The sequence below is a fragment of the Hippopotamus amphibius genome, chromosome 7 (assembly GCF_030028045.1).
Source record: "Hippopotamus amphibius kiboko isolate mHipAmp2 chromosome 7, mHipAmp2.hap2, whole genome shotgun sequence".
Classification (NCBI taxonomy): Eukaryota; Metazoa; Chordata; class Mammalia; order Artiodactyla; family Hippopotamidae; genus Hippopotamus; species Hippopotamus amphibius.
The window spans coordinates 314,231-337,673 of NC_080192.1; the positions used below are offsets into that span (position 1 = coordinate 314,231).

At 63.1% G+C, this 23,443-nt stretch overlaps 2 protein-coding genes across 12 annotated transcripts in view; one reads left to right on the top strand and one right to left on the bottom strand.

Annotated features, from left to right (window-relative positions):
- Positions 1-21,674, top strand: part of SBF1 (SET binding factor 1) — a 28,932-nt gene extending 7,258 nt beyond the window's left edge. Inside the window, 40 exon segments of the mRNA XM_057741286.1 lie at positions 3-140; positions 344-502; positions 588-698; positions 1,304-1,409; positions 1,510-1,642; positions 1,734-1,842; positions 1,937-2,050; positions 2,174-2,251; positions 2,472-2,585; positions 2,658-2,786; positions 2,872-2,970; positions 3,041-3,245; positions 3,325-3,437; positions 4,429-4,578; positions 4,896-4,964; positions 5,039-5,197; positions 5,269-5,534; positions 5,615-5,787; positions 5,865-5,938; positions 6,011-6,206; positions 6,435-6,562; positions 7,170-7,348; positions 7,470-7,606; positions 7,697-7,904; positions 7,995-8,191; positions 8,308-8,445; positions 11,046-11,123; positions 11,382-11,455; positions 11,457-11,555; positions 11,632-11,811; positions 12,135-12,236; positions 12,314-12,499; positions 12,567-12,693; positions 12,782-12,912; positions 12,991-13,221; positions 19,877-19,984; positions 20,080-20,291; positions 20,895-20,982; positions 21,053-21,184; positions 21,259-21,674. Coding sequence (XP_057597269.1) covers positions 3-140; positions 344-502; positions 588-698; positions 1,304-1,409; positions 1,510-1,642; positions 1,734-1,842; positions 1,937-2,050; positions 2,174-2,251; positions 2,472-2,585; positions 2,658-2,786; positions 2,872-2,970; positions 3,041-3,245; positions 3,325-3,437; positions 4,429-4,578; positions 4,896-4,964; positions 5,039-5,197; positions 5,269-5,534; positions 5,615-5,787; positions 5,865-5,938; positions 6,011-6,206; positions 6,435-6,562; positions 7,170-7,348; positions 7,470-7,606; positions 7,697-7,904; positions 7,995-8,191; positions 8,308-8,445; positions 11,046-11,123; positions 11,382-11,455; positions 11,457-11,555; positions 11,632-11,811; positions 12,135-12,236; positions 12,314-12,499; positions 12,567-12,693; positions 12,782-12,912; positions 12,991-13,221; positions 19,877-19,984; positions 20,080-20,291; positions 20,895-20,982; positions 21,053-21,184; positions 21,259-21,357 — 5,529 coding nt within the window. The 3' untranslated portion in view covers positions 21,358-21,674.
- A 1,010-nt stretch (positions 21,675-22,684) lies between these two features.
- Positions 22,685-23,443, bottom strand: part of PPP6R2 (protein phosphatase 6 regulatory subunit 2) — an 83,207-nt gene continuing 82,448 nt past the window's right edge. For all 11 annotated transcript variants that reach the window (XM_057741291.1, XM_057741287.1, XM_057741293.1 and 8 more), the window contains one exon: positions 22,685-23,391. In XM_057741291.1, the coding sequence (XP_057597274.1) occupies positions 23,343-23,391 (49 nt within the window). In that variant the 3' untranslated portion in view covers positions 22,685-23,342. The remainder of the gene's footprint in view (positions 23,392-23,443) is intronic.

Here is a 23,443-nt window from a genome sequence, read left to right on the forward strand (position 1 = left end):
AGTTTTGCCAGCCCAGTGGGTGGCAGCTGTGTCCTGAGAGGAGCCCGCCGACCTTCTTTGTCGCTGTCCTCACTGACATCAACTCCGAGCGGCACTACTGCGCCTGCTTGAGCTTCTGGGAGCCCGTGGAGCCCACACAGGTCAGCCCGCGTGGGCTCAGCCTCTGGCTGTGGCCGATTCCCTCTGCCCTGTGTGTCTCCCTGTCCCTGTCATCTGGTCCTGGTGCCTCAGCCCCATGGAGGCTGGAGTTGCCGGACGGAGGACCAGTCCCTTCTGAGTCACCCACCCACCCCGGATCAGGAGCCGCGCCTGGGGGCCTGGCAAGTGGGGCTTCTGTCCGCAGGACGGGCTGTGCCCTGAGGATGCCGCCGAGGGGGAGGAGGAGGCCGATGAGGGAGGCCCGGCGCGCCTGTCACCCGCCGTGCCTGGCCCGCCTGGCCAGCTGTTTGCTCCAAAGACGCTGGTGCTGGTGTCTCGATTGGACCATGCGGAGGTGTTCAGGGTGAGAAGGGCAGACAGGGCACAAGGCAGGACGTGGGGCGCCCTCACGGGCCAGGTCGTCATTCCCCGATCTGTGGCCCTTGCAGAACAGCCTCGGTCTCCTCTACACCATCCACGTGGAGGGCCTGAACGTGGGCCTGGAGAGCGTGGTTGGGAACCTGCTGACGTGCATCGTCCCCCTGGCCGGGGGCTCGCAGGTGGGTCGGGAGCCGCCGCTGTCCACGTGCGGCCACGGGCCCTCCTGGTGCCCGAGGCCACGGGGTGGGGCCCGACAGGCACTTGGAGGCCGGCCTGGGCGGGGCGCGGCCCCAGCCTCGGACACGCTCCCACCCTCCGGCACCTTGGTGCCGCCGCCCGTGCCCTTTGGCCCTGCCTGCCTGCCTCACGTCCCGCGCCTCGCCTGGCTCTCTCCCTGGCCCCCTGTGGCTCCTCTGTCCTCTCGCTCCCTGGCTGTGCCTGACTGGATGTTGGCGTCCGCACCTCTGTCCACCCCCGTCTGTGCGCCCGCGTGTGGGTGTGTCTGACCGTGTCTCTCTGCCTGTCTGTCCTGTGCAGCTGGACTCTGTTGAGGACGGAGTGGTACGGATTCTTTGTTTCTCCTGCTCACCCAGGCCCCGTCCCCGCCCCAGGTCAGAGGCCCAGAGTTTTCTCGGCGGCACTGCTGGGGCCGACACACGCCAGGCGTGGCCTTTCCCTCGTGCCGCGCTGCCTGTCACAGCCAGTCCCACCTCGAGGTCTGTCCGTCCCCCAGGCCCGCCGGAGGCTGTGAAGCCGGGGGTGACACGGGTCCCTCTCTCCACAGAGAACCATCTCTTTGGGGGCTGGGGACCGGCAGGTCATTCAGACCCCACTCACCGACTCGCTGCCCGTCAGCCGCTGCAGCGTGGCCCTGCTCTTCCGCCAGCTGGGTGAGCCGTCCTCCCTCTCCCCTCGCGGCCGGCGCACAGAGGCCGGGCTTTCACGGCCCAGGGTGGCGCCTGGGCCCTCTAAGCCTGTTCTCCTCCTCAGGCATCACCAACGTGCTGTCTCTGTTCTGCGCGGCGCTCACGGAGCACAAGGTGCTCTTCCTGTCCCGGAGCTACCAGCGCCTCTCGGACGCCTGCCGGGGACTCCTGGCTCTGCTCTTCCCTCTCAGATACAGGTGCCGTCCCGCTGCCCCGCCGCCCGCCGCCCCGCGGCCCCCACCCCCCCGGCCCCCGGGGGCCGCCGCACTGAGCCTCCGCCTGTTGCAGCTTCACCTACGTGCCCATCCTGCCGGCGCAGCTCCTGGAGGTGCTCAGCACGCCCACCCCCTTCATCATTGGAGTCAACGCCGCCTTCCAGGCGGAGGCCCAGGAGCTGGTGAGGGCTCTGCGCTGCGTCCGCCTTGCTGCGCCAGGCCCCGCTGACCGGCCTGCGGGCCCCTGACCTCCCTCTCGCTCCCTCTGGTCTACAGCTGGATGTGATTGTTGCTGATCTTGACGGTGGCACGGTGACTGTCCCCGAGTGCGTGCACATTCCACCCCTGCCGGAGCCACTGCAGAGTCAGACGCACAGTATTCTGAGCATGGTGAGGCAGGACCGGGGGCCCCGGCGGGGCGGGGGCCTCGGGCAGGCCGGGGTGGGGCCCCTTGGCGGCCAGAGGCACCCAGAGCCTGGGGCTGCTGTGGCCCCGCTCCTGCGGCTTCCACAGGTCCTGGATCCGGAGCTGGAGCTGGCAGATCTCGCCTTCCCTCCACCCACGACGTCCGCTTCCTCCCTGAAGATGCAGGTGGGGGTCTCTGCGGCTCTCTGGGGGCCCAGGCCCACCGGGTGCTCCTCCGGGGGGCCGCCAGGGCTGTGCGGGGCAGGGCTGAGCCCCAGAGGGCCCTGCGCAGGAGCGGTCATCGGCACTGGGTCTTAGAGGAGGTGCTGCGGCCTGTGTGGAGGAAGGCTGGAGGGGCCTGGCGGGCTTGGGGCCTGGCACTCAGCCGCCCTCACCTGTGCCCCAGGACAAGGAGCTGCGCGCCGTCTTTCTACGGCTCTTCGCTCAGCTCCTGCAAGGCTACCGCTGGTGTCTGCACATGGTCCGCATCCACCCCGAGCCTGTCATCCGCTTCCATAAGGTGGGCGGCCAGTGCGGGCGGGGGCGGGCGGAAGGCGCGTGCCCGAGGGGCTGACCTCTCCGTGCACCCCAGGCAGCCTTCCTGGGCCAGCGCGGGCTGGTGGAGGACGATTTCCTGACGAAGGTGTTGGAGGGCATGGCCTTCGCAGGCTTCGTGTCGGAGCGCGGGGCCCCCTACCGCCCTACGGACCTGTTTGATGAGGTGCGCCCCCACCCGGCTGGGAGGACCCCCCCCCCCCCCCGCCCCCCGCCCCAGCCAGCCTGCCTGAGCCTGCTTCCCCTCCCAGCTGGTGGCCCACGAGGTGGCACGGATGCGGGCGGACGAGAGCCACCCGCAGCGTGTCCTGCGTCACGTCAGGGAGCTGGCAGAGCGGCTCTACAAGAACGTAAGGCGGGTGCGCGAGGGGGCGGGCCGGCCCGGCGAGGGCTGCGCGTCCATCCTGCCTGTCCCCCCAGGAAAACCCGTATCCCGCCGTGGCCATGCACAAGGTGCAGAGGCCGGGGGAGGCCAGCCACCTGCGGCGGGCGCCCCGGCCCTTCCCGCGGCTGGACGAGAGCGTGGTGCAGTGGATCGTGGATCAGGCCACGGCCAAGATGCAGGGTGCGCCCCCGGCCGTGAGGGCCGAGAAGAGGACCACCGTGCCCTCGGGGCCCCCCATCAGTGCGTAACCAGGAGGGGAGCCTGAGTGGGAGTGAGGGTGGGCGTGAGGTCAGAGGTAAGCGTGTTCCCTGCGCCCCAGCCGCCATCCTGGAGCGGAGCAGCGGGCCGCACGGCAACAGCGCGCGCCGGCTGGAGGTGGTCCGGAGCTGCATCTCCTGCGTGTTCGAGGGCAAGATGCTCGAGGCCAAGAAGGTGAGTGTGACTGGGCCCACGAGCGCTGGGGGCTCTGGGTGGGGCGGCCGTGGCCAGGGCAGCGGCTCTCAGAGGAGCTCTGGCCCTTGTTCAGCTGGAGGGAGCCAGGCTGGCAGAAGGGCAGGTGGATGCCAGGTCTCAGGGCCCCTCCGCCTCCGAACAGCTGGGTGCAGCCGGCTGGGGTGGCTCCGCAGGCGAATTTTTTTCTTTTTTTTTTTTGTGGCGTACGGGCTTAGTTGCTCGGCGGCACGTGGGATCTTCCCGGACCAGAGATCGAACCTGTGTCCCCTGCCTTGGCAGGCGGATTCTCAACCACTGCACCACCAGGGAAGTCCCACGCAGGCGAATGTATTTCAGCTTTCAGATATCACGATGCCCTGAAGGTTTCTCCTGTTACGTTTCTTCTTTATCTCTTACGTGTCTTCTTTTTTAGCTTGTAGAATGTGGAGTTCACTTAGCATTCTGCTTTCTGTGATGTCCACTGACAGTTTGGGTCTCAGGACAGGCAGTTTGAGTCTGTCTCGTGTTTCGCAGCTGTGTGGTTTTTTGTGGAGCACCTCGTTCTTACATCAGCCCCTTATCAGGTTCCTCGTTGTTTCACGTGGACAGTGGGAATGACAGGACGAGAGCAGCCCCTGCTGTGGCTGCCCAGTGCGGAGTCGGCGTCAGCTCTGCGTGGGCTGCTGCGCTCTAGGCGCTGGGGTCCCGGCCGGCCATGGGCCCTCACTCAGAGCACGTCTGCACACTGGCCGTGCTGCGAGCTTCCCGGGGGGAGGGCTGGCTCCACTAGAGTGTTCGTCTCTCTTGGGCAGAGAAGACCCAAGTCTGGGCACACCTGACCTGGGATGGCTTCCAGTCTCCTCTGTGCTGCGAGCCTGGGCTCTGGCCCCCGCGTCTGGGCTGGGCCTTCCCTGTGCCTCCCTCAGCCCCTCAGGGCACAGCTGGGCCCACAGAGGCGTGTGCCCTCATCCCCGCGTTTCCCTGTCCGCAGCTGCTCCCCGCTGTGCTGAGGGCCCTGAAGGGACGCGCCGCCCGCCGCTGCCTCGCCCAGGAGCTGCACCTGCACGTGCAGCAGAACCGGGCGGTCCTGGACCACCAGCAGTTTGACTTCGTGGTCCGCATGATGAACTGCTGCTTGCAGGTGAGGCCGGGCCTCGCCCCCCCGCTGGCGATGTCGCCCCAGGACGGGGCCAGGCAGGGGCTCCCCAGCCGGCCCGTAAGAGGGCCTCTCCCGGCAGCGCTGACAACTGGGGAGGCCTGGTCTGTGGAGGGTGCGGGGGGGTGTGGGGAGAACCCTTGCTGCTGGTGCGGGGGTTTCCTGCCCTCCACCTGCAGGCAGCGCTGGGGACTGGTGTAGACCGTTCAGGGCCTGCTGGGAGGTGCTGCTCTGTCGGCGGTGCCGGGAGGGCCGTGAACGGTTTGGGGCGGGGTTCTGACGCCCCCCCGGCCCTGCCGCAGGACTGCACCTCCCTGGATGAGCACGGTATCGCAGCTGCTCTGCTGCCCCTGGTCACTGCCTTCTGCCGGGTGAGTGCTGGGGTGGCAGGGTCGTCCCCCAGCCCCTCTGGCTGCACCTGCTGACGCCCACCTGGCCTCTGCAGAAGCTGAGCCCGGGGGTGACGCAGTTTGCGTACAGCTGTGTGCAGGAGCACGTGGTGTGGAGCACGCCGCAGTTCTGGGAGGCCATGTTCTACGGGGACGTGCAGACCCACATCCGGGCCCTCTACGTGGAGTCTGCTGAGGACCGAGACCCCTCCCAGGTGTGTGGGGTCTCCCAGGGCCCGGGGGGTGGGGCCGGCCTGGCTCCGGCTCACCCGCAGCCCCGTGGCAGGTCGAGGGGGCGCCCGCACGGGAGGACGAGCGCCCCGCCCTGGACGTGGCGTCTGAGCAGAGGCGCTTGTGGCCCACTCTGAGCCGCGAGAAGCAGCAGGAGCTGGTGCAGAAGGAGGAGAGCACCGTGTTCAGCCAGGCCATCCACTACGCCAACCGCATGAGCTACCTGCTCCTGCCCCTGGACAGCAGCAAGAGCCGGCTGCTGCGGGAGCGCGCGGGGCTGGGCGAGCTGGAGAGCGCCAGCAACAGCCTGGTCACCAGCAGGTGGGTGTGGCCTGGGGGCTGGGCCCGTGGGGGGGCCCCGGGCCGGGGGGCCTGTGCCCACTGTGCCCTCCCTGGCCCAGCATGGCCGGCAGCGTGGCGGAGAGCTATGACACGGAGAGCGGCTTTGAGGACGCGGAGACCTGCGACGTGGCCGGGGCCGTGGTCCGCTTCATCAACCGCTTCGTGGACAAGGTCTGCACAGAAAGTGGGGTCACCAGCGACCACCTCAAGGGGCTGCATGTCATGGTGCCAGGTACGGGGTCTGGGCCTGGACACGCGCCCCTCGCACGGGTGGGCGCGGGCCAGGCCGTGAGAACCGCTCTCCCCCAGATATCGTCCAGATGCACATCGAGACCCTGGAGGCTGTGCACAGGGAGAGCAAGAGACTGCCCCCCATCCAGAAGGTGAGTGGGGGGGCCGGGGGGTGGCGCCGGGGCCAGGCTGTGTCCTGAGGCGCTGCCCCTGTCCCCGAACAGCCCAAACTGCTTCGGCCGCGCCTGCTGCCCGGCGAGGAGTGTGTGCTGGACGGCCTGCGGGTCTGCCTGCTGCCGGACGGGCGTGAGGAGGGTGTGGGGGGCAGCGTGGGCGGCCCTGCGCTGCTGCCCGCTGAGGGCGCCGTCTTCCTCACCACGTACCGGGTCATCTTCACGGGGATGCCCACGGACCCTCTGGGTGAGCCTTTGGACCCCTCTGCCCCCGCGTCCCGCCCCCCGGTCCTCGGGTGAGTGGGACTTTTCCCGCCTCTTGCTCTCCCCTGCTGGGGGGTGCAGGGCCTTTGTGGGAGATGGGCTGTTGTCTGCTCCTTGCCACCTGCTCAGGCTGCCCCATAGCTTTGGTGCCCTGAGACTCTGTGCTCCCTCTTCTCCCGTCCCTCTGACTCTGCACCCGGCCTGTCACAAGTGGGGGAACAGGTGGTGGTCCGCTCCTTCCCGGTGGCTGCGCTGACCAAGGAGAAGCGCTTCAGCATCCAGACTCCCGTGGACCAGCTCGCACAGGACGGGCTGCAGCTGCGCTCCTGCACCTTCCAGGTCGGCTGGCACGTGGGCCGTGCGGGGTGGGGTCTGTGGGCCCCTGGCTGGCGGTCCTCTCCGGGGCGCAGCATCGGAGCCCTTGTCTTGTCCCCGCGAGCGGGTGCTGAGCCAGCAGTGAGCGCTCTAGGGATTCCCGAGCGTATGTGGGAGTCGCAGTGCCGTAGCCTGGTGTCCTCTTCCTGTGCCGTGGGCCAGTCCCCGGGGCTCTCCGCTTTCCCTTGCAAGGCCTGGACCGCAGAGTCGTGTCTGGAGCGTGCTGCGTGAGCCCAGCCCCGCTGAAGCCCGCAGAGTAGATGAGACACGAAGATGAGGTTCCTGAGCCTCTGGCTGCAGGCTGTTTGGGGAGCGGCCCCTCTGCTAAGCCTGTGACCTTGGGGCGCTCCCTCAGGAGCTGTCCGTCACTGGATGGAGAGGCAAGACTGGCCCTTCACAGCCCCGTGGGAGACGTAGCTGCCTTCCCACAGGGCCCTCATCTGTCTCTCCTGTTAGAGACACCCGCGTTCCAGTGACGCAGCACGGGCTGTCCTGTGGGCCCCTCCAGCTCTGTCACCAGGGCTCAGGCCTGCGGGCTGCCCGGCCTCTGAGGTGCTCGTGTCTGATGCAGCTGCTGAGGATGGCCTTTGACGAGGAGGTGGGGTCTGACAGCGCTGAGCTCTTCCGCAAGCAGCTGCACAAGCTGCGGTACCCGCCAGACATCAGGGGCACCTTCGCCCTCACCCTGGGTTCTGCCCACACACCTGGCCGCCCGCCACGTGCCACCAAGGACAAGGGGCCTTCCTTCAGGTAGGGATCTGGGCCTCAAGGCCAGGACACTTGCCCTTCTCAGAACCCCTGTGTGTGTGTCCCCTTGTCCACCTCCTCCCCTCTGCTCACCCTGGCAACCGCGCCCCCCGCGGCCCCCCAGGACCCTGTCCCGGAACCTCATGAAGAACGCGAAGAAGACCATCGGGCGGCAGTACGTCACGCGGAAGAAGTACACCCCCCCCAGCTGGGAGCACCGGGGCCCGCCCCCCCCCGAGGACCAGGGGGACGAGATCTCAGGTGGGGGTGTGGGGAGCCCTGCGTGGTCTGGGTGAAGACCTCCGTGTGCGGGCTGGGGGTGCTGAGCCCCGTGTGCCCGCCCTGCCCCAGTGTCGGAGGAGCTGGAGCCCAGCACGCTGACCCCGGCCTCGGCCCTGAAGCCCTCGGACCGCCTGACCACGAGCAGCCTGGCGGAGCGGGCGTGCTGCCGGGACTACCAGCGCCTGGGGCTGGGCACGCTGGGCAGCAGCCTGAGCCGCGCCAAGTCCGAGCCCTTCCGCGTCTCGCCGGTCAATCGCATGTACGCCATCTGCCGCAGGTGAGCGCTGAGCCTGCCGGCCGGGGGGGCCCCCGGCTGAGGGCCCGCAGTGCCTGTGGCCCACCTGCCCCCACGTCTGCCTCCTCGCAGCTACCCGGGGCTGCTCATCGTCCCCCAGAGCGTCCAGGACAACGCCCTGCAGCGCGTCTCCCGCTGCTACCGCCAGAACCGCTTCCCGGTGGTGTGCTGGCGCAGCGGGCGCTCCAAGGCCGTGCTGCTGCGCTCGGGGGGCCTGCACGGCAAGGGGGTCGTCGGCCTCTTCAAGGCGCAGAACGCGCCTTCCCCAGGTAGGCTCCCTGCTCGCCCTGCAGCCCGCGCCAGGGCCCCGCCCCCGGCCCCCCGGCCCCGGCCCCGCCCCCGCCCCAGCGGCCCGGCTCCGCCCCAGCGCCGCCTCCTCCCCCAGGCCAGTCCCAAGCCGACTCCAGCAGCCTGGAGCAGGAGAAGTACCTGCAGGCCGTGGTCAGCTCCATGCCGCGCTGTGCTGACGCGTCGGGGCGCAACACCCTCAGCGGCTTCTCCTCGGCCCACATGGGCAGCCACGGTGAGGGGGCCCGGCGCGGGAGGGTGGGGGGGCTGTGGCGGCATTTGTGGACGGCAGGCCAACAAGGGGGCAGAGGGTTTGGGGTGTGGGAGCAGGTAAGTGTCCGGGGGCCCTGCCCGGGCCACCGCTCTGGAGGTCTGCAGGGGAGGCAGCAGGCCCAGGCGTCTGGGGCCGGCGTCCAGGGGCCCTCCTGGGCCCTGGCCCTTGTCGTCAGGGGACTGGTGCAGGGTGACCCCTGGAGGTGCTCGGGGATGTGGAAGGGCGTGTGATGTTGCCCACGCGGGGTGGTCTGGTCTCCTGGGGTGACAGGCGGACGCTGCCGGCGGGCTGAGGCACGTGGGTGCCTGGTGCTGGGAGAGGATCCCAGACAGGAGACACCTGGAGGGGCCCAGGGCGCGCAGGCGGGGGAGGGCTGTGTACCCCACGGGCGGCCGCACCCTGGGGTCTCGCTGCAAGGCCATCGCTCCTGCCACCCGCGTACCCTCACCCGACCCCATCCTGCCCCCATCTCCCCGGTCTCCCCCTGTGACAGCCTCTCCCGTGCCTGCTCCTGTCTCCCCGCCGTCTCCCTTCCCGGACCCTCACGGATGCGCTGGCCCCTCCCGGCTCACCCCCTTGGCCTGCGCGACAGCCGCCGGGCCTCCTCGAGGGTCTGTGCTTGGACCTCTGGCGCGGCTGCCGTCTGGCCCCGTTGGCCCGTGTTGCTGATTAGCAGGTGGCCTCTCGGTCCCTGCGTGGACGTCTCGCCTCCCCGCTGCAGGCTGTCCACACGGGGCCCGACCACGGCCCAGATGCTGGCCTGAGCGGACCCCCGCGTGTACCGCAGCAGAGCTGGTGACACGCCCACCAGGGGTCTAGACACTGTCCCGGCGGATGTGTGTGCCCCGTCGGCAGATGTTACACGAGGGTCGCTTCTCCCTGCGAGACCCTCCCCCAGCCCTGGCTGGTCCAGACATCACACCAGGGCTCACCTGTCACCCAGGCCTCCCTGACTCCCCCCCCCACCACGCGTGTCTGCCTTCTTTCCCGCTGCTGCTCTGACACCGGGATGCGTGCGGCTTCTCAGGTGGGCGTGGGGGATGGCGGTGCCACCTGTGAGCTGAGCCTTCCAGAAGCCTGGGCGTCGTCCTTGATTCTTCCCTCTGTCCGCCCTGAGTCCTGTGAGCTCACCACCTGAGTTTGCAGCCCTCCCTGTGGCCCACTGCCCCCACCCTGGCCCCGGCTGCTCTTGCCCGTGGCCCAGGGCCTCCCGGCATAGCCGCCGCTCGTCCCTGGCGCAGACAGGGCCCGGAACGCAGGAGGGCCTTCCCCCTCCCAGGTGAGGCCTGAGGAGGACCCGCCACAGGCCCCTTCCTTGCTGGCGCACGCCAGCCTGCCGGTCCCTGTGCAGCTTGTAGCTCAGTGCTCTGTCTGTATCTTTTGTTACCACTTGCTGGGCACTGGGGCCAAGGGGGCCAGGAACAGGGGCGGCCAGCCTGCCCGCGTGGCAGTGAATGGGGACGCCGCCCTAGGGAGGGCCGGCCTTGGCATCCACCCTTCTGAAGGGGCACAGACCTTACTCCTCTTGCTCCTCTGCTGGGACTATCCCTTCCTGGTTTGAGTGGCTTTTAGTTTTCCAAGTATCAAAGTTCGTCGTTATGTATGTTTTACGGTGATGCTGTCTTCCTGTCTTCTGCCGCCTCCAGAGGTTCTGAGTGGCCCCTGCAGGCAGCACCATCCCCGGGGCTTCTCGTGTCTCCTAGTGCCTGTCCCTGCCCTGACATTGCTTGAGCATCTCTGGCTGTGCCCACAGCCCACTGGTGCTGCTTCCTGGTGTCCCCCGCGTCCTGGGCATGGCCCTTCCTTCTCCTTCATTGCCTGGGGGTGTACAGGGGCTCAGCTCGGCTGTACACCAGTTCCCGTCCAGACGCTGTGTCACGAGGATGCACTGTCCTCGCTGTGGCTGATCTGCAGCGTGGCGGGTGGCGTGCGCGCCTCTGGAGCCCGTACCCTCTGTGGAGGCGCGTGAGCCCGGGGCAGGGCCAGGTGCGGGCTTGGGGATCCAGAGGCCACCGTGGAGCCTCCTCCCGCGGGCTCCGTGTGCCTCCAGCCTGGGCTGTCCCAGCCTGTAAGCCTCGGGCCCGGTCCTCACAGGCAGCTCTGCCGCCAGGGCTCGGGCCTGCCCGTGTGCTGGGCTGAGCCACCCTCCGAGGTTCCAGGCTGGGAGCTCCCAGGCCGGGCCTCTTCTCTGGGCCAGGCGTCATTCCCCTCCTGCTGCTGTGTGCTGGGCAGAGGCCGCTCGGTGGCTGTGTGCCATGAGCAGCTCAGTGTCCGCAGGGCTGAGGGTGCAGAGGAGGAGGCCCACGGTCTGGCCTGCCGCCCGGCCCTTCCTGCCTGCTGCCGGGTCCTCTGCTGCCTGGTTTGCCCCGGGGGCCCACAGGGCCTCGGTCCTGACCCTCATTGTCTCTGGGGCCTCTGGGGGTTTGGTGGCAGCCTAGCCCTACACCCTGTCTCTTTGGGCCACAGGCCTTCCCCCCCCCCCCCCCCCCCCCCCCCCGCCGCTGAGCACACCCTCAGGGCCTAGGGCCAGGCCTGAGCCTTCTCTCTGCTGTGCCCCCCAGTGCCCAGCCCCAGAGCCAGGGTCACCACGCTGTCCAACCCCATGGCGGCCTCGGCCTCCAGACGGACCGCGTCCCGAGGTACCGTAGTGGCCACGCAGGCCGGCGCCCCCACACCCGGCACCGAGGGCCCCCGTGTTACTGGGTGCCCATGGGCACTGACGTCCCCCCACTGGCACTAACGGTCCCGTGTGGTCGCGCAGCGTAGCCCAGTCCTCCCCACAGCCCCGGGCACTAACAGCCTGTCGCCCACGCCCCGCCTTGCCCTCCCGGGGAGCTCGGCCCCAGGTAAGTGGTGTCCCGGCCCTGCTCGGGGGCTCACCTGCTTTCCCTGTGCAGGGAAGTGGGGCAGTGTCCGGGCCAGCGGGCGCAGCGGTGGGCTCAGCACGGATGTCGGCTCCCGGCTAGCAGGCACGGGGCCCCCCCCAGGCCAATGGGGCCCCCCCCGACTCAGGCTTTCTGCGGCCCCAGCGTGCAGCCCTCTACATCATTGGAGACAAAGCCCAGCTCAAGGTGACTGGGCTGGGGCCCCGGGGCCAGGTGGGGGCCCGGGGCCCGGGCGTGTCTCACCAGGGCCGGCCTCCTCCAGGGTGTGCGGCCAGACCCCCTGCAGCAGTGGGAGCTGGTGCCCATTGAGGTGTTCGAGGCCCGGCAGGTGAAAGCCAGCTTCAAGAAGCTGCTGAAGGCGTGTGTCCCCGGCTGTCCTGCTGCGGACTCCAGTCCAGCCTCCTTCCTGCGCTCGCTGGAGGACTCGGAGTGGCTGACCCAGGTCCCTCTGCTGCCCCGCCCCCACGGGGGGAGGGAGAGGGGGCCGCCCGGCCCCCACTCCCCTGGAGCCACGGGTGGGCGGGGTCTGGGCTTGGGAGGGGGTGATGGGAGCCCTTTGCTCTGTCAGGGTGGGGCTGGGCACCTCGAGGAGAGGGAGCGCCTCTTCAGGCCCAGGAGACTGGCGGGCGGAAGCCAGCAGGAGCGTCTCGGGTCCGTGTGGGCCTGCGCGGCCGCCTCTCCTGTGAACGTGTGGGTCCTGGGGGCCCAGCTGGGTCCTGGGGTGTCAGGCTCTGGGCGGTGCTGAGGCCCTGCGGGTCCCTGCAGATCCACAAGCTGCTGCAGGTGTCGGTGCTGGTGGTGGAGCTCCTGGACTCGGGCTCCTCCGTCCTGGTGAGCCTGGAGGATGGCTGGGACATCACCACTCAGGTGCGCAGCGGCCGTGGAGGGAGGGGGGCGGGCTGGGCCAGGGCCCCACACGCTGCTGAGCTGTGTGCTGCTGGCAGGTGGTGTCCCTGGTGCAGCTGCTCTCGGACCCCTTCTACCGCACCCTGGAGGGCTTCCGTCTGCTCGTGGAGAAGGAGTGGCTGTCCTTCGGCCACCGCTTCAGCCACCGCGGGGCCCACACCCTGGCGGGGCAAAGCAGTGGCGTCACGCCGGTCTTCCTGCAGTTCCTGGACTGCGTGCACCAGGTGAGCCGGCGGCCGCGCTCGGGGCTGGGCGTGCTGACCGCTGGCCGCTGACCCCGACCCCGCGCAGGTCCACCTGCAGTTCCCCATGGAGTTCGAGTTCAGCCCATTCTACCTCAAGTTCCTTGGCTACCATCACGCATCCCACCGCTTCCGGACCTTCCTGCTGGACTCGGACTACGAGCGCATCGAGCTGGGTATGGTGGGCGCCGGCGGGGCGTGCGGGCGGGCGAGGGGCCTGCCGGGCGGCGGGCTGGGGCCGGGGCTCAGCGCTGACCCCCGCAGGGCTGCTGTACGAGGAGAAGGGGGAGCGCCGGGGCCAGCAGGCCTGCCGCTCGGTGTGGGAGCACGTGGAGCGGCTGAGCAGGAGGACGCCCGCGTTCCACAACTACATGTACGCGCCCGAGGACGCCGAGGTGAGCCGGCGCCTGGCGGGGCGGGCGCCCCCCCCCCCCCCCCGTGGGCCCAGCTGCTCACGCCAGGCCCGCCCCCAGGTCCTGCGGCCCTACAGCAACGTGTCCAACCTGAAGGTGTGGGACTTCTACACCGAGGAGACGCTGGCCGAGGGCCCACCCTACGACTGGGAGCTGGCGCAGGGGCCCCCCGAGCCCCCAGAGGAGGAGCGGCCCGATGGGGGCGCCGCCCAGAGCAGGCGGCGGGTGGTGTGGCCCTGCTACGACAGCCGTCCCCGAGCCCAGCCCGACGCCATCTCCCGGCTGCTGGAGGTGCGTGCGAGCTGCTGGCCTGCCGTCGCCTTGGCTCCCTGGGGCCCTGCCTGCGCTGGGTGGTGTCTGCAGGCAGCGGTGACCGGGGGCTGTGCGTGTGACCCAGGACACCCGTAAGGTCACCCTCAGGGCAGGCAGGGTTTCCCCAGGGACCGTCCCCGTCCTCGGCAGCCCTCTGCTCTCTCCCGCCGGGTGCGCCCACCGCGACGTGGAGGGTGCTCCGCTGGCTTCCCTCCTGCCTGGTTCCCCTCCAGAGAGAGGTGGGCCTGGAAGCTTGGGGTTGACGTTCAAGGCCCCTCTTGCTCTCTCTCTGCCGGACGTGGTAGGCATGTCTGCTCAGCCTCAGGAATCAGGATCCAGTAAGGCAGGGATGCTTGGGAGAGAGCAGAGAGCCCCGTGGGGTGGGGTTTGGTGGGAGGGGCTGGGGTGGCATAGAGGGCGGCTGTCCAGTGGCCAGAGTTCTCCCCCCAGGTTTGCATGCCCCCCCGCCTCTTGGCTGGGTGGCTTTAGCCGGGTATCTCAGCCTCCTGAGCTTTTGCTTCCTTGTGGGGAAAGCAGGGAGGCTGATTCCTGTCTGAGCAAATCCTCGAGGTGTAAACAAATAGCAGTGGCCCGGCCTGGAGGCACCTGCCACCCAGGGTTTGGGGGAGTCTGGGTCATGGTTTTGTGGGTGAAGGGGGACCCACAGGCGCAGAGAGCAGAAGACCATCCTCTGTCTCTGGCAGCACTCATGGTCTTGGAGTTGGTGGCCCCAGACCAGCGCCTGTGTGGCGTGTACTGGCTGTAGTGCTTTCATTGCTGACGGGTCTGTGTCGTTGTAGTTACGGTGAGTTTCTGATCCTCAGCATGTGGTTAGGTCATCTTTTTACCTATTTCTGTCTCATTGGACTTTTTTTTATTTTGCTCCTTTCTTTTGTTATTTTCCCTGACAATTGAGTATTATTATTCTGCATTACCTACTTTATGTGGTGTTTGAGCTGTATCTTTGTGTGTTTTTTTTTAGTTTATGTATTGGCTGTCTTGGGTCTTCATTGCTGCGTGCAGGCCTTTTCTAGTTGCTGTGAGTGGGGGCCACTCTTTGTTCGGTGCATAGGTTTCTCATTGTGGTGGCTTCTCTTGTTGCAGAGCATGGGCTCTAGGTGCATGGGCTTCAGTAGTTGTGGCGTATGGGCTTCAGTAGTTGCGGTGTATGGGCTCAACAGTTGTGGCTCACGAGCTTAGTTGCTTGGAGGCATATGGAATCTTCCCGGACCAGGGCTCGAACCCGTGTCCCCTGCATTGGCAGGCGGATTCTTAACCACTGAGCCACCAGGGAAGCCCTTTTTATTTTTAGTGGTTGTCAGTGACTGCAGTCCCAGCCTATCTGGGATTGAATTGTACCCCCCACCCCCCCAGCCATAGGAACTGCCTACTCCTGTCCTGCCTTTGTCATCACCCATTTTACTTTTACCTGTGAAATCAGCACACAGCATGGAATGTTTGTTTTAAATGGTCAACTTTGTTTTAAAGAAACTAAGAAGCAAAGAAAAAAATCTTCTTTTTGCCATGCCCAGTATTTTTCATTTTTTCAGTGTAGATGTGATATTGTATCATTTCCCTTCAGTCTGAAAAACTTTATTTTTTTTAGAATGAGGTCATTATTTACTTTATTTTTTGCCTGTGTTGGGTCTTCGGTGCTACACGTGGGTTTTTTTGTAGTTGCGGTGAGCAGGGGCTACTCTTCATTGTGGTGCACGGGCTTCTCAGTGTGGTGGCTTCTCTTGTTGCGGAGCACGGGCTCTAGGCACATGGGCTTCCGCAGTTGCAGCACAGGGGCTCAGTAGTTGTGGCCTGCAGGCTCTAGGGCACAGGCTCAGTAGTTGTGGCGCACTTGCTCCTCGGCATGTGGGATCTTCCTGGACCAGGGCTCGAACCCATGTCTCCTGCATTGGCAGGCGGATTCTTAACCACTGCACCACCAGGGAAGTCCCCTGAAGAACTTTTAATGTTTCTTATAATCCAAATCTGCTAGTGACACATTCCCATAGCTTTTTTTTTTAACCTGAAAATGTCTTCATGATGTCTTTTTTCTTTTGTTTTCACCATTTCTTTTTTATTGAAGTGTAGTTAATTTACAGTGTTGTGTTAGTTTCAGGTGTACTTTATAGACTCTTGTCCATTATAGGTTATTACAAGGTACTGAATTTAGCTCCCTGTGCTCTACAGTAGGTCCTTGTTGATGATCTGTTTTATATACAGTCGTCTGTATATATTAATCCCAAACTCCTTACACCTTCCCCCATCACCTTTGGTGACCGGCAGTTTGTTTTCTATGCCTGTGAGTCTATGTCTGTTTTGTAAATAAGTTCATTTATATCATTTTTTTAGATTCCACATATAAGTGATACCATATGATATTTATCTTTCTCTGTGTGATTTACTTCACTTAGTATGATCATCTCTAGGTCCATCCATGTTGCTGCAAATGGCATTATTTCATTCTTTTTATGGCTGAGTAATATTCCATTGTATAAATGCACCACATCTTCTTTATCCATTCATCTGTTGATGGACACTTAGGTTGCTTCCACATCTTGGCTGTTGTTTTTTTTTAATCAGTTAATTATTTAAAAATATCTACTATCTGGCTATTTATTTATTTAGGCTGCATTGGGTCTTTGTTGCTGCACACAGGCTTTCTCTAGTTGTGGTGAGCAGGGGCTACTCTTCCGTTGCGGTGGGCAGGGCTTCTCACTGTGGTGGCTTCTCGTTGCAGAGCATGGGCTCTAGGCACGTGGGCTTCAGTAGTTGTGGCATGTGGCTCATTAGTTGTGACTCACGGGCTCTAGAGTGCAGGCTCAGTAGTTGTGGCGCACGGGCTTAGTTGCTCCTCGCACGTGGGATCTTCTCAGACCAGGGATCGAACCCGTGTCCCCTGCGTTGGCAGGCAGATTCTTTTTTTTCTTTTTCTTTTTTAAGAACTTTTATTGAGATACAGTTAACAGACAATAAACAGCATATATTTAGAGTGTACAATTTGGTATCCCAATCTCCCAATTCATCCCCCCCAACCCTCCCCGCTTTCCCCACTTAGTGACCATATGTTTGTTCTCTACATCTGTGTTTCTATTTGGCAAGCAGATTCTTAACCACTGTGCCACCAGGGAAGTCCCTGTCTTGGCTACTGTAAATAGCGCTGCTGTGAACATTGGGGGTGCATGTATCTTTTCCAATTAGAGTTTTTGTCTTTTCTGGGCATATGCCCAGCAGTGGGATTGCTGGGTCATGTGGTAGTTCTGTTTTTAGTTTTTTAAGAACCCTCCATACTGTTCTCCATAGTGGCTGCACCAATTTCCATCCCCACCAGCAGTGCAGGAGGGCTCCCTTTTCTCCACACCCTCTCCAGCATTTACTATTTGTAGACTTTCTAATGATGGTGTTTCTGACTGGTGTGAGGTGGTACCTCAGTATAGTTTTGATTTGCATTTTTCTAATAATTAGCGATATTGAGCATCTTTTCATGTGTGTGTTGGCCACCTGCATGTCTTCTTTGGAGAGATGCCTGTTTAGATCTTCTGCCCATTTTTTTGATTGGGTTGTTTGTTCTGATACTGAGGTGTATGAGCTGTTCATATGTTTTGGAAATTAATCCCTTGTCAGCTGCATCATTTGCAAATATTATCTCCCAGTCCATAGGTTGTCTTTTCATTTTGTTTATGATTTCCTTTGCTCTGCAAGAGCTTTTAAGTGTAATTAGGTCCCATTAGTTTATTTTTGTTTTTATTTGTTACTCTAGGAGATAGATCCAAAAAATATTGCTGTGATTTATGTCAGAGAGTGTCCTGCCTGTGTTTCCCTCTAGGAGTTATTATAGTTTCAGGTCTTACACATTTAGGTCTTTAATGCTTTTTTTTTTTTTTTTTTTGGCGACACCACGTGGCTTATGGGATCTTGGTTCCCTGACCAGGGATCAAACCCGTGCCCCCTGCAGTGGAAGCATGGAGTCCTAACCACTGGACCTGCAGGGAATTCCTTTTAACCCATTTTGAGTTTATTTTTGTATATGGTGTTAGAGAATGTTCAGATTTCACTCTTTTGCATGTAGCGCCACTTATTGACGAGGCTGTCTTTTCTCCATTATATATTCCCGTTTCCTTTGTCATCGATGAATTGACCGTTTGTGCATGGGTTTATTTCTGGGCTTTCTGTCCTGTTCCATTGATCTGTTTTTGTGCTGGCACCACTGCTTTGATGACTCTAGCTTTGTAGTATATTCTGAAGTCAGGGTGTGTGATTCCTCCAGCTCCATTCTTTCTCAAGATTTTTTTGGCTCTTTGTGGTCTTTCATGCTTCCATGCAATTTTTAAAAAATTTTATTTTTGGCTGCATTGGGTCTTCATTGATACACGTGGGCTTTCTTTAGTTGCAGCCAGTGGGGGGCTACTCTTTGTTGTGGTGTGTGGGCTTCTCAGTACGGTGGCTTCTCTTGTTGTGGAGCATGGGCTCTAGGTGCACGGGCTTCAGTAGTGGCAGTGCAAAGGCTTCAGCTGTTGCTGCATATGGGCTCAGTAATTATGGCACGTGGGCTTCAGTAGTTGTGGCATGCAGGCTCTAGAGCACAGGCTCAGTATTTGTGGCGCACGGGCTTAGTTGCTCCGTGGCCTGTGAGATCTTCCTGGTCCAGGGATTGAACCCATGTTCCCTCAGTTGGCAGGCGGATTCTTAACCACTGCACCACCAGGGAAGTCCCATACAAATTAAAAATTTTTTTGTTCTAGTTCTGTGAAAAGTGCCATTTGTAATTTGATAGGGATTGCATTGAATCTGTAGATTGCTTTGGGTAGTGTGGTTATTTTAACAATATTCATTCTTCCAGTCCAACATCACAGTATATCTTCCCATCTGTTTGTGTCATCTTCAGTTTCTTTCAGCAGTGTCTTAAAATTTTCAGAGTACAGGTTTTTTGCCTCCTCAGGTAGGTTTATTCCTATTTTTTCTTTCTGATGCAATGGTAAATGGGATTGTTTCTTTAATTTCTCTTTCTGTGCCTTTATTTTGTAAAGGGTGTTTTCTCTGGAGATAGAATTCTAGGTTGATGGCTTTTTTCACCTGACAGTTTGAAGACGTCATTCCACGTTCCCTGCTTGTGTTCTTCCCAACGGCTGGGCTTGTTCTTGTCCTTGTAAACTGCGTGTAACATCACTCTTTTTCTTTTCCCCTGACTACCTTTTTTTAAATAATTAATTAGGTTGCACCAGGTCTTAGGTGAGGCACATGGGCTCCTTAATTGCGGCATGTAAACTCTTAGTTCTGGCGTGCGGGATCTAGTTCCCTGACCAGGGATCGAACCCGGGCCCCCTGCATTGGGAGCTCGGAGTCGTAACCGCTGGACCACCAGGGACTTCCCCCCTGACTACCTTTAACCTTCATCTTTAATCAGCCATTTGGCCATCCTGTGGTTTCTTTTTGTGTGCGTGTGTTCTGCCTGGAGTTCTTTAAGCTTCTTAGGTGTATGGGATGATAGTTTTAATCAAACTTAGCACATTTCAGGGCCCCCCCCCCTTTTTTTGGGCCACACCTCATGGCATGTGGGATCCTAGTTCCCCAACCAGGGATTCAATCTGCACCCCCTGCACTGGAAGCACAGAGTCCCAACCACTGGGCCACCAGGGACATCCATGGGCCATTATTTCTTAAAAAAGTTTTTTCTGCATCATCTCTCCCTCATTTCCCACCTCACTTCCTCATGTTGTCTTCCTTTAGAGTCGTGGGTTTTATTCCTGCCGACAGTTAGTGAATTGTCAGCTTGGTCTTTTCAGGCGTTGTTTTTAAGCTTTGTTAGGGCAGCTCTAGAGAAGCCTTTCCTCCAGGCTCAGGGAAGCCCTGCTCCAAGGACATGCTCTCTTCACGGTTCCAGCTGAAAGGTTGATGTCATCAGCAAGGTGTCTCCCCGAGTTCCTACATCTTCTGGCGTTGCGTGACCGCCAGGGTTTGGATTTAGCTCATAGCTCCTTAGCAGCTGCTTTCTGCTGGGCCTTGTGGCAGTCTTGCTGTACACACAGCAGTGTATCTTGGCCAGAGACTCAGGGAGGCCTGGGTGTGGACTTCTAGAGCTCCTGCTAGGGCCATGCCCTCCTCTCTCCCTGCCGCCTGCGGGTCCAGGTGCGTCAGCCTCCCCGAGCCCGGCTCTGCCTTGCCCACTCTGGCCCGTGTGGCCCCCTCGGGGCCTCGGTGCTGCACGCTTCCCCGTGCGTGTGCAGCCCTGTCGTTGCTCGTGGTGGGCAGGTGGCTGCGTGGCTGGACGTGCAGGTCCACCCACGTTTCTGTGTGCTCATCAGCTCACTGTGGCCCTGCTGGAGACGGGATGTCTTTCTTCTGGCTGGTTTTGGGTATTGTCTTTTCCTCTATTTCTGTAAAGTCCTGCGGTGTGTTCTGTAAGTATCCCGTTTGGGGATTAGCGCGTCTCGATTACATTTTTGATGTCTCTTTTCAGCTGTTGTCTCCAAATACTGATTTTGCCGAGTCCCTCAACCTCGCCGCCTCCTTCTCCTGGACAACAGTTACACACGTGTTCGATCTTTCCACTGTCTCTTTTCCTGTATCTTCTATCCTTTTGTCGTTCACGTTCTAGTCTGGGTATTTCCTTCCGCGTGACCTTTCACTGATCCTCCCCCAGGAGCTGCAGCAGCTGGAGACAGAGCTGGGCCGACCCCCCGAGCGCTGGAAGGACGCCTGGGATCGGGTGAAAGCTGCCCAGCGCCTCGAAGGCCGGCCAGACGGACGTGTGAGCAGGGGTGGGTGTGGGGGGCCGGGGTGGCCTCGCTGTCAGGAGGAGGTGGAGGCTGCCCCCCTGACCCAGGCCCACCCTCCTGCCCCCAGGGCACCCCCAGCTCCCTGTTGGTGTCCAGTGTGCCCCACCACCGCCGCTCGCTGGGTGTGTACCTGCAGGAGGGACCCGTGGGCTCCACCCTGAGCCTCAGCCTGGACAGCGACCAGAGCAGCGGCTCGACCGCCTCGGGGTCCCGCCAGGTGGCCCGCCGCAGCACCAGCACCCTGTACAGCCAGTTCCAGACGGCCGAGAGCGAGAACAGGTGTGAGCAGCAGCTCTCTCTGTGGCTCGGACGCCTCTGCGCGGGGGGGCTCTGGAGTCCTGGGTGGTTCTCAGATGGAGGGGGCGGGGGGCAGGTGCCTTCGGGGAGCTTCTGGTTATTTCTCAGGTGGACTGATGTGTGGGGAGGCCATGGTGGTGGCCTGAGTATAAGCTGACCGTTGCTGGGCAGAAGCAGGTGGGCTCGGAAGGGGTTTGGGATGTAGAACGGGTGACCCCAGCCAGGCCGCGGTGGCTGCAGAGAGGGCAGGGCCCACGGGACTCTGTGAGCGTGGGCAACGTGCCCAGCGAGGTGGAGGCAGCCTCCAGGGGAGGCTGGGGTCCAGCAGGCTGCCTCCTGCCCTCCGGGCCTGCAGGGGCCACGTGGCTGCGGTTGACTCCCCGGATCTGCCTGCTGCACGCCAGCGGCCCCTGCTCTGCGCGTGGGGCTGATTCCCTGAGACCCCTACCCCCCGAGTGTCTGCCTGTGAGGGGCGTGCTTTCCGGGGACCCCCAGGCGTCTTCGCGTGCCCTTGCCCCGTGCTCGGGTCGGTTTGGGAACAGGGGCCTTGGTCTCGCCGCTGGGCCCTGATGACTGCAAACACAGGTCCTACGAGGGCACCCTGTACAAGAAGGGGGCCTTCATGAAGCCCTGGAAGGCCCGCTGGTTCGTGCTGGATAAGACGAAGCACCAGGTGAGTGGGCAGGGGGCGGGCGGGGCAGGGGGCGGAGCGAGCCCTGCCCTGACTTCCTGCCCCTGCTCAGCTGCGCTACTATGACCACCGCGTGGACACGGAGTGCAAGGGCGTCATCGACCTGGCGGAGGTGGAGGCCGTGGCTCCTGGCACCCCCACAATGGGTGCCCCCAAGACCGTGGACGAGAAGGCCTTCTTTGACGTGAGCTGCGGGTGGGGTGTGGGGGGTGGGGGCCGCCCAGGTGGGGCCGTGGAGTCAGCGTCCTGCGTCCCCAGGTGAAGACGACGCGTCGTGTTTACAACTTCTGTGCCCAGGACGTGCCGTCAGCCCAGCAGTGGGTGGACCAGATCCAGAGCTGCCTGTCGGATGCCTGAGCCCGGCCCTGCGGGGCGGCGCTGCGTCCAGGCGTCACAGACCACTTCGGGGTGGGCAGGGCCCCCCGGCCATGTTTACAGCCCCCCCCTGACAGTATTGAGCCCCCCCCCCACCTGTGTACAGCCCCCCCCCGCCCAGCCGGCTCTGACGGACCTTGGAGTCCCGGCCGGGCGCCCGCGGGAGCAGCCACGGTACAGCCCTCGCGGTGGGCCTGTAAATAGCCCCCCCCCCCATCAGCGTGCTGGCCCCGGCCGGCCGGCCGCAGGTGACCCGTCCCCAGAACCAGAACCAGAGTCTATAAAGAGAGCTGACAACACCGCGTGCCTGTGTCTCGTCAGCTGCTGCCCGGAGTCCCCCCCACGCCCGTGGGGCAGGGGGAGGGGCAGCATCGCCAGGCTCGGCGTGGTGCCCGCCCTCCCCACGCAGGTCCCCCCGAGGCGGTTCTGGGGCTGGCGCCACCTGGAGGTGTGTGGTGAAGGGGGGGTACAGGGGCGGTGGCCCCCCAGGAAGCTGTCCCGAGTCCGGACTCGCTGGTCCCTGGTCAGATGCGCGTCGACGGGATGGGACAGAGGCGTCGGATGAGGCCTGGTGGGGGCGGGGGCGGGCGCTCGGGGGAGCAAGGTGCTCGGGGACGCGGGGGGTCTTGTGTGTGGGGAGCTGGGGCACGGCGCGCGGATGGCCTCTGCTACGGAAACGTTGCTTCACACGCCTGTCTCCGCCTCTGCCCTGCGGCCCTGGCCCATCCTCGCCCCGCCCCAGTCTTGGGGGTAACGGGGGCCCTTCTCCCATTCACACGTGAGTTCCACCTGGCCTAGGGTCTCACGAGTGCCAACCAGGGGCAGGGCAGGGGCGCAGGATGTGGCACCGAGAGGCCAGGAGAACGCGGCAGAGTGCTCTGGGCAGGGGCGGGCAGCAGCACCCGTCAGCGGGAGGCAAGCGTGTGGGGGCTGCAGGCGCGCTGTGAGGCGTGTGAGGAGGTCACACGGGCCCTCCCTGGGCTCGCGGGGAGCCATCAGGCTGAGGTTCCTGTTGCCCAGGAACCTGCGGGGCTGGGGTCCCTGCCCCACTCTCCCTCCAGGCAGAGCTTATTTCACAAAGAAAAACGGGCTCAGTCTTTACTTAGAAGTTGACTCAGAGATGGGCCTGGGGGCAGCAGGAACCCCTGCAGTGAGCCAGGCTGGGGCTCCAGGGCCCGTGGCTTAACACACGAGGGTCTGCGGGTGAGAATAACCACTTTATTAGGAGCCGTGGGGCCTTGGGCCCCATCAGGTTATCAGAGCAGCAGCACAAGAGAGCCCTGCAAACCCCCCCCCGCCCCCCCCCCCCCCCGCCCCGGACAGCGCGGCCCCCAGCCTCCACGGCACGTGCAGCGCCCCCACCGCCAGCACTGCTGGGCCCTCTGCACCGCATCCTGCACGCCCACGGCCAGCTCCTGCCAGGGACCCCCAGTGCCCGCTGTGGCGGGAAGCCCGGGACCCCCTGCCAGGCCGAGGGTGCGTTTTTTTAAGGCAGTCAAATTTGCAGCTTGGCTCAAGGCCAGCTCCCAGGGCCACCGGGCAGCTGAGACCCTGCCTGGCCAGCCCAGCTCCAGACCCGCATCTGTCCCCAGAGCCTTGGAGACCCTCTTCTGCAGCCAGATAAAAAGTGCAAACACATGGCTCTGCGTTTGTTAAAAAATCGATAAAAACAGGCTCAGAGCCTGTGGCACCCAGCCTGGCCCTCCGTCCTCGCGGCTTCTGGAGTCACGGCCCAGGGGCCCACGGGCAGGGCCCACGTCTGAGGCCTTATTGCTGTGCGTGGGGCTGGCCCCTCAGGACCCGCCTGGGGTCCGGCAGGAGAAACGTAGGCTGGGCCGTCCGACTGGTTCCAACTGCCAGCTTTACCAAGGCAGCATTTATTTTAAAATTAAATTAAATTAAAAGAAGAGAAACTGCGTCACCAGGTAGTTTTCTCAGCTCGGCGCCGAGGCCGGGCGGCGGCAGCGTCACACGGGGCCGTTTAAGGCGGCTCGGGCGGGCCGCGCGTCAGTCCGCCTGCAGGGGAGGAGGGTGGGGGTAGGAGTCGGTCGGGGCGAGGGTCCCCACC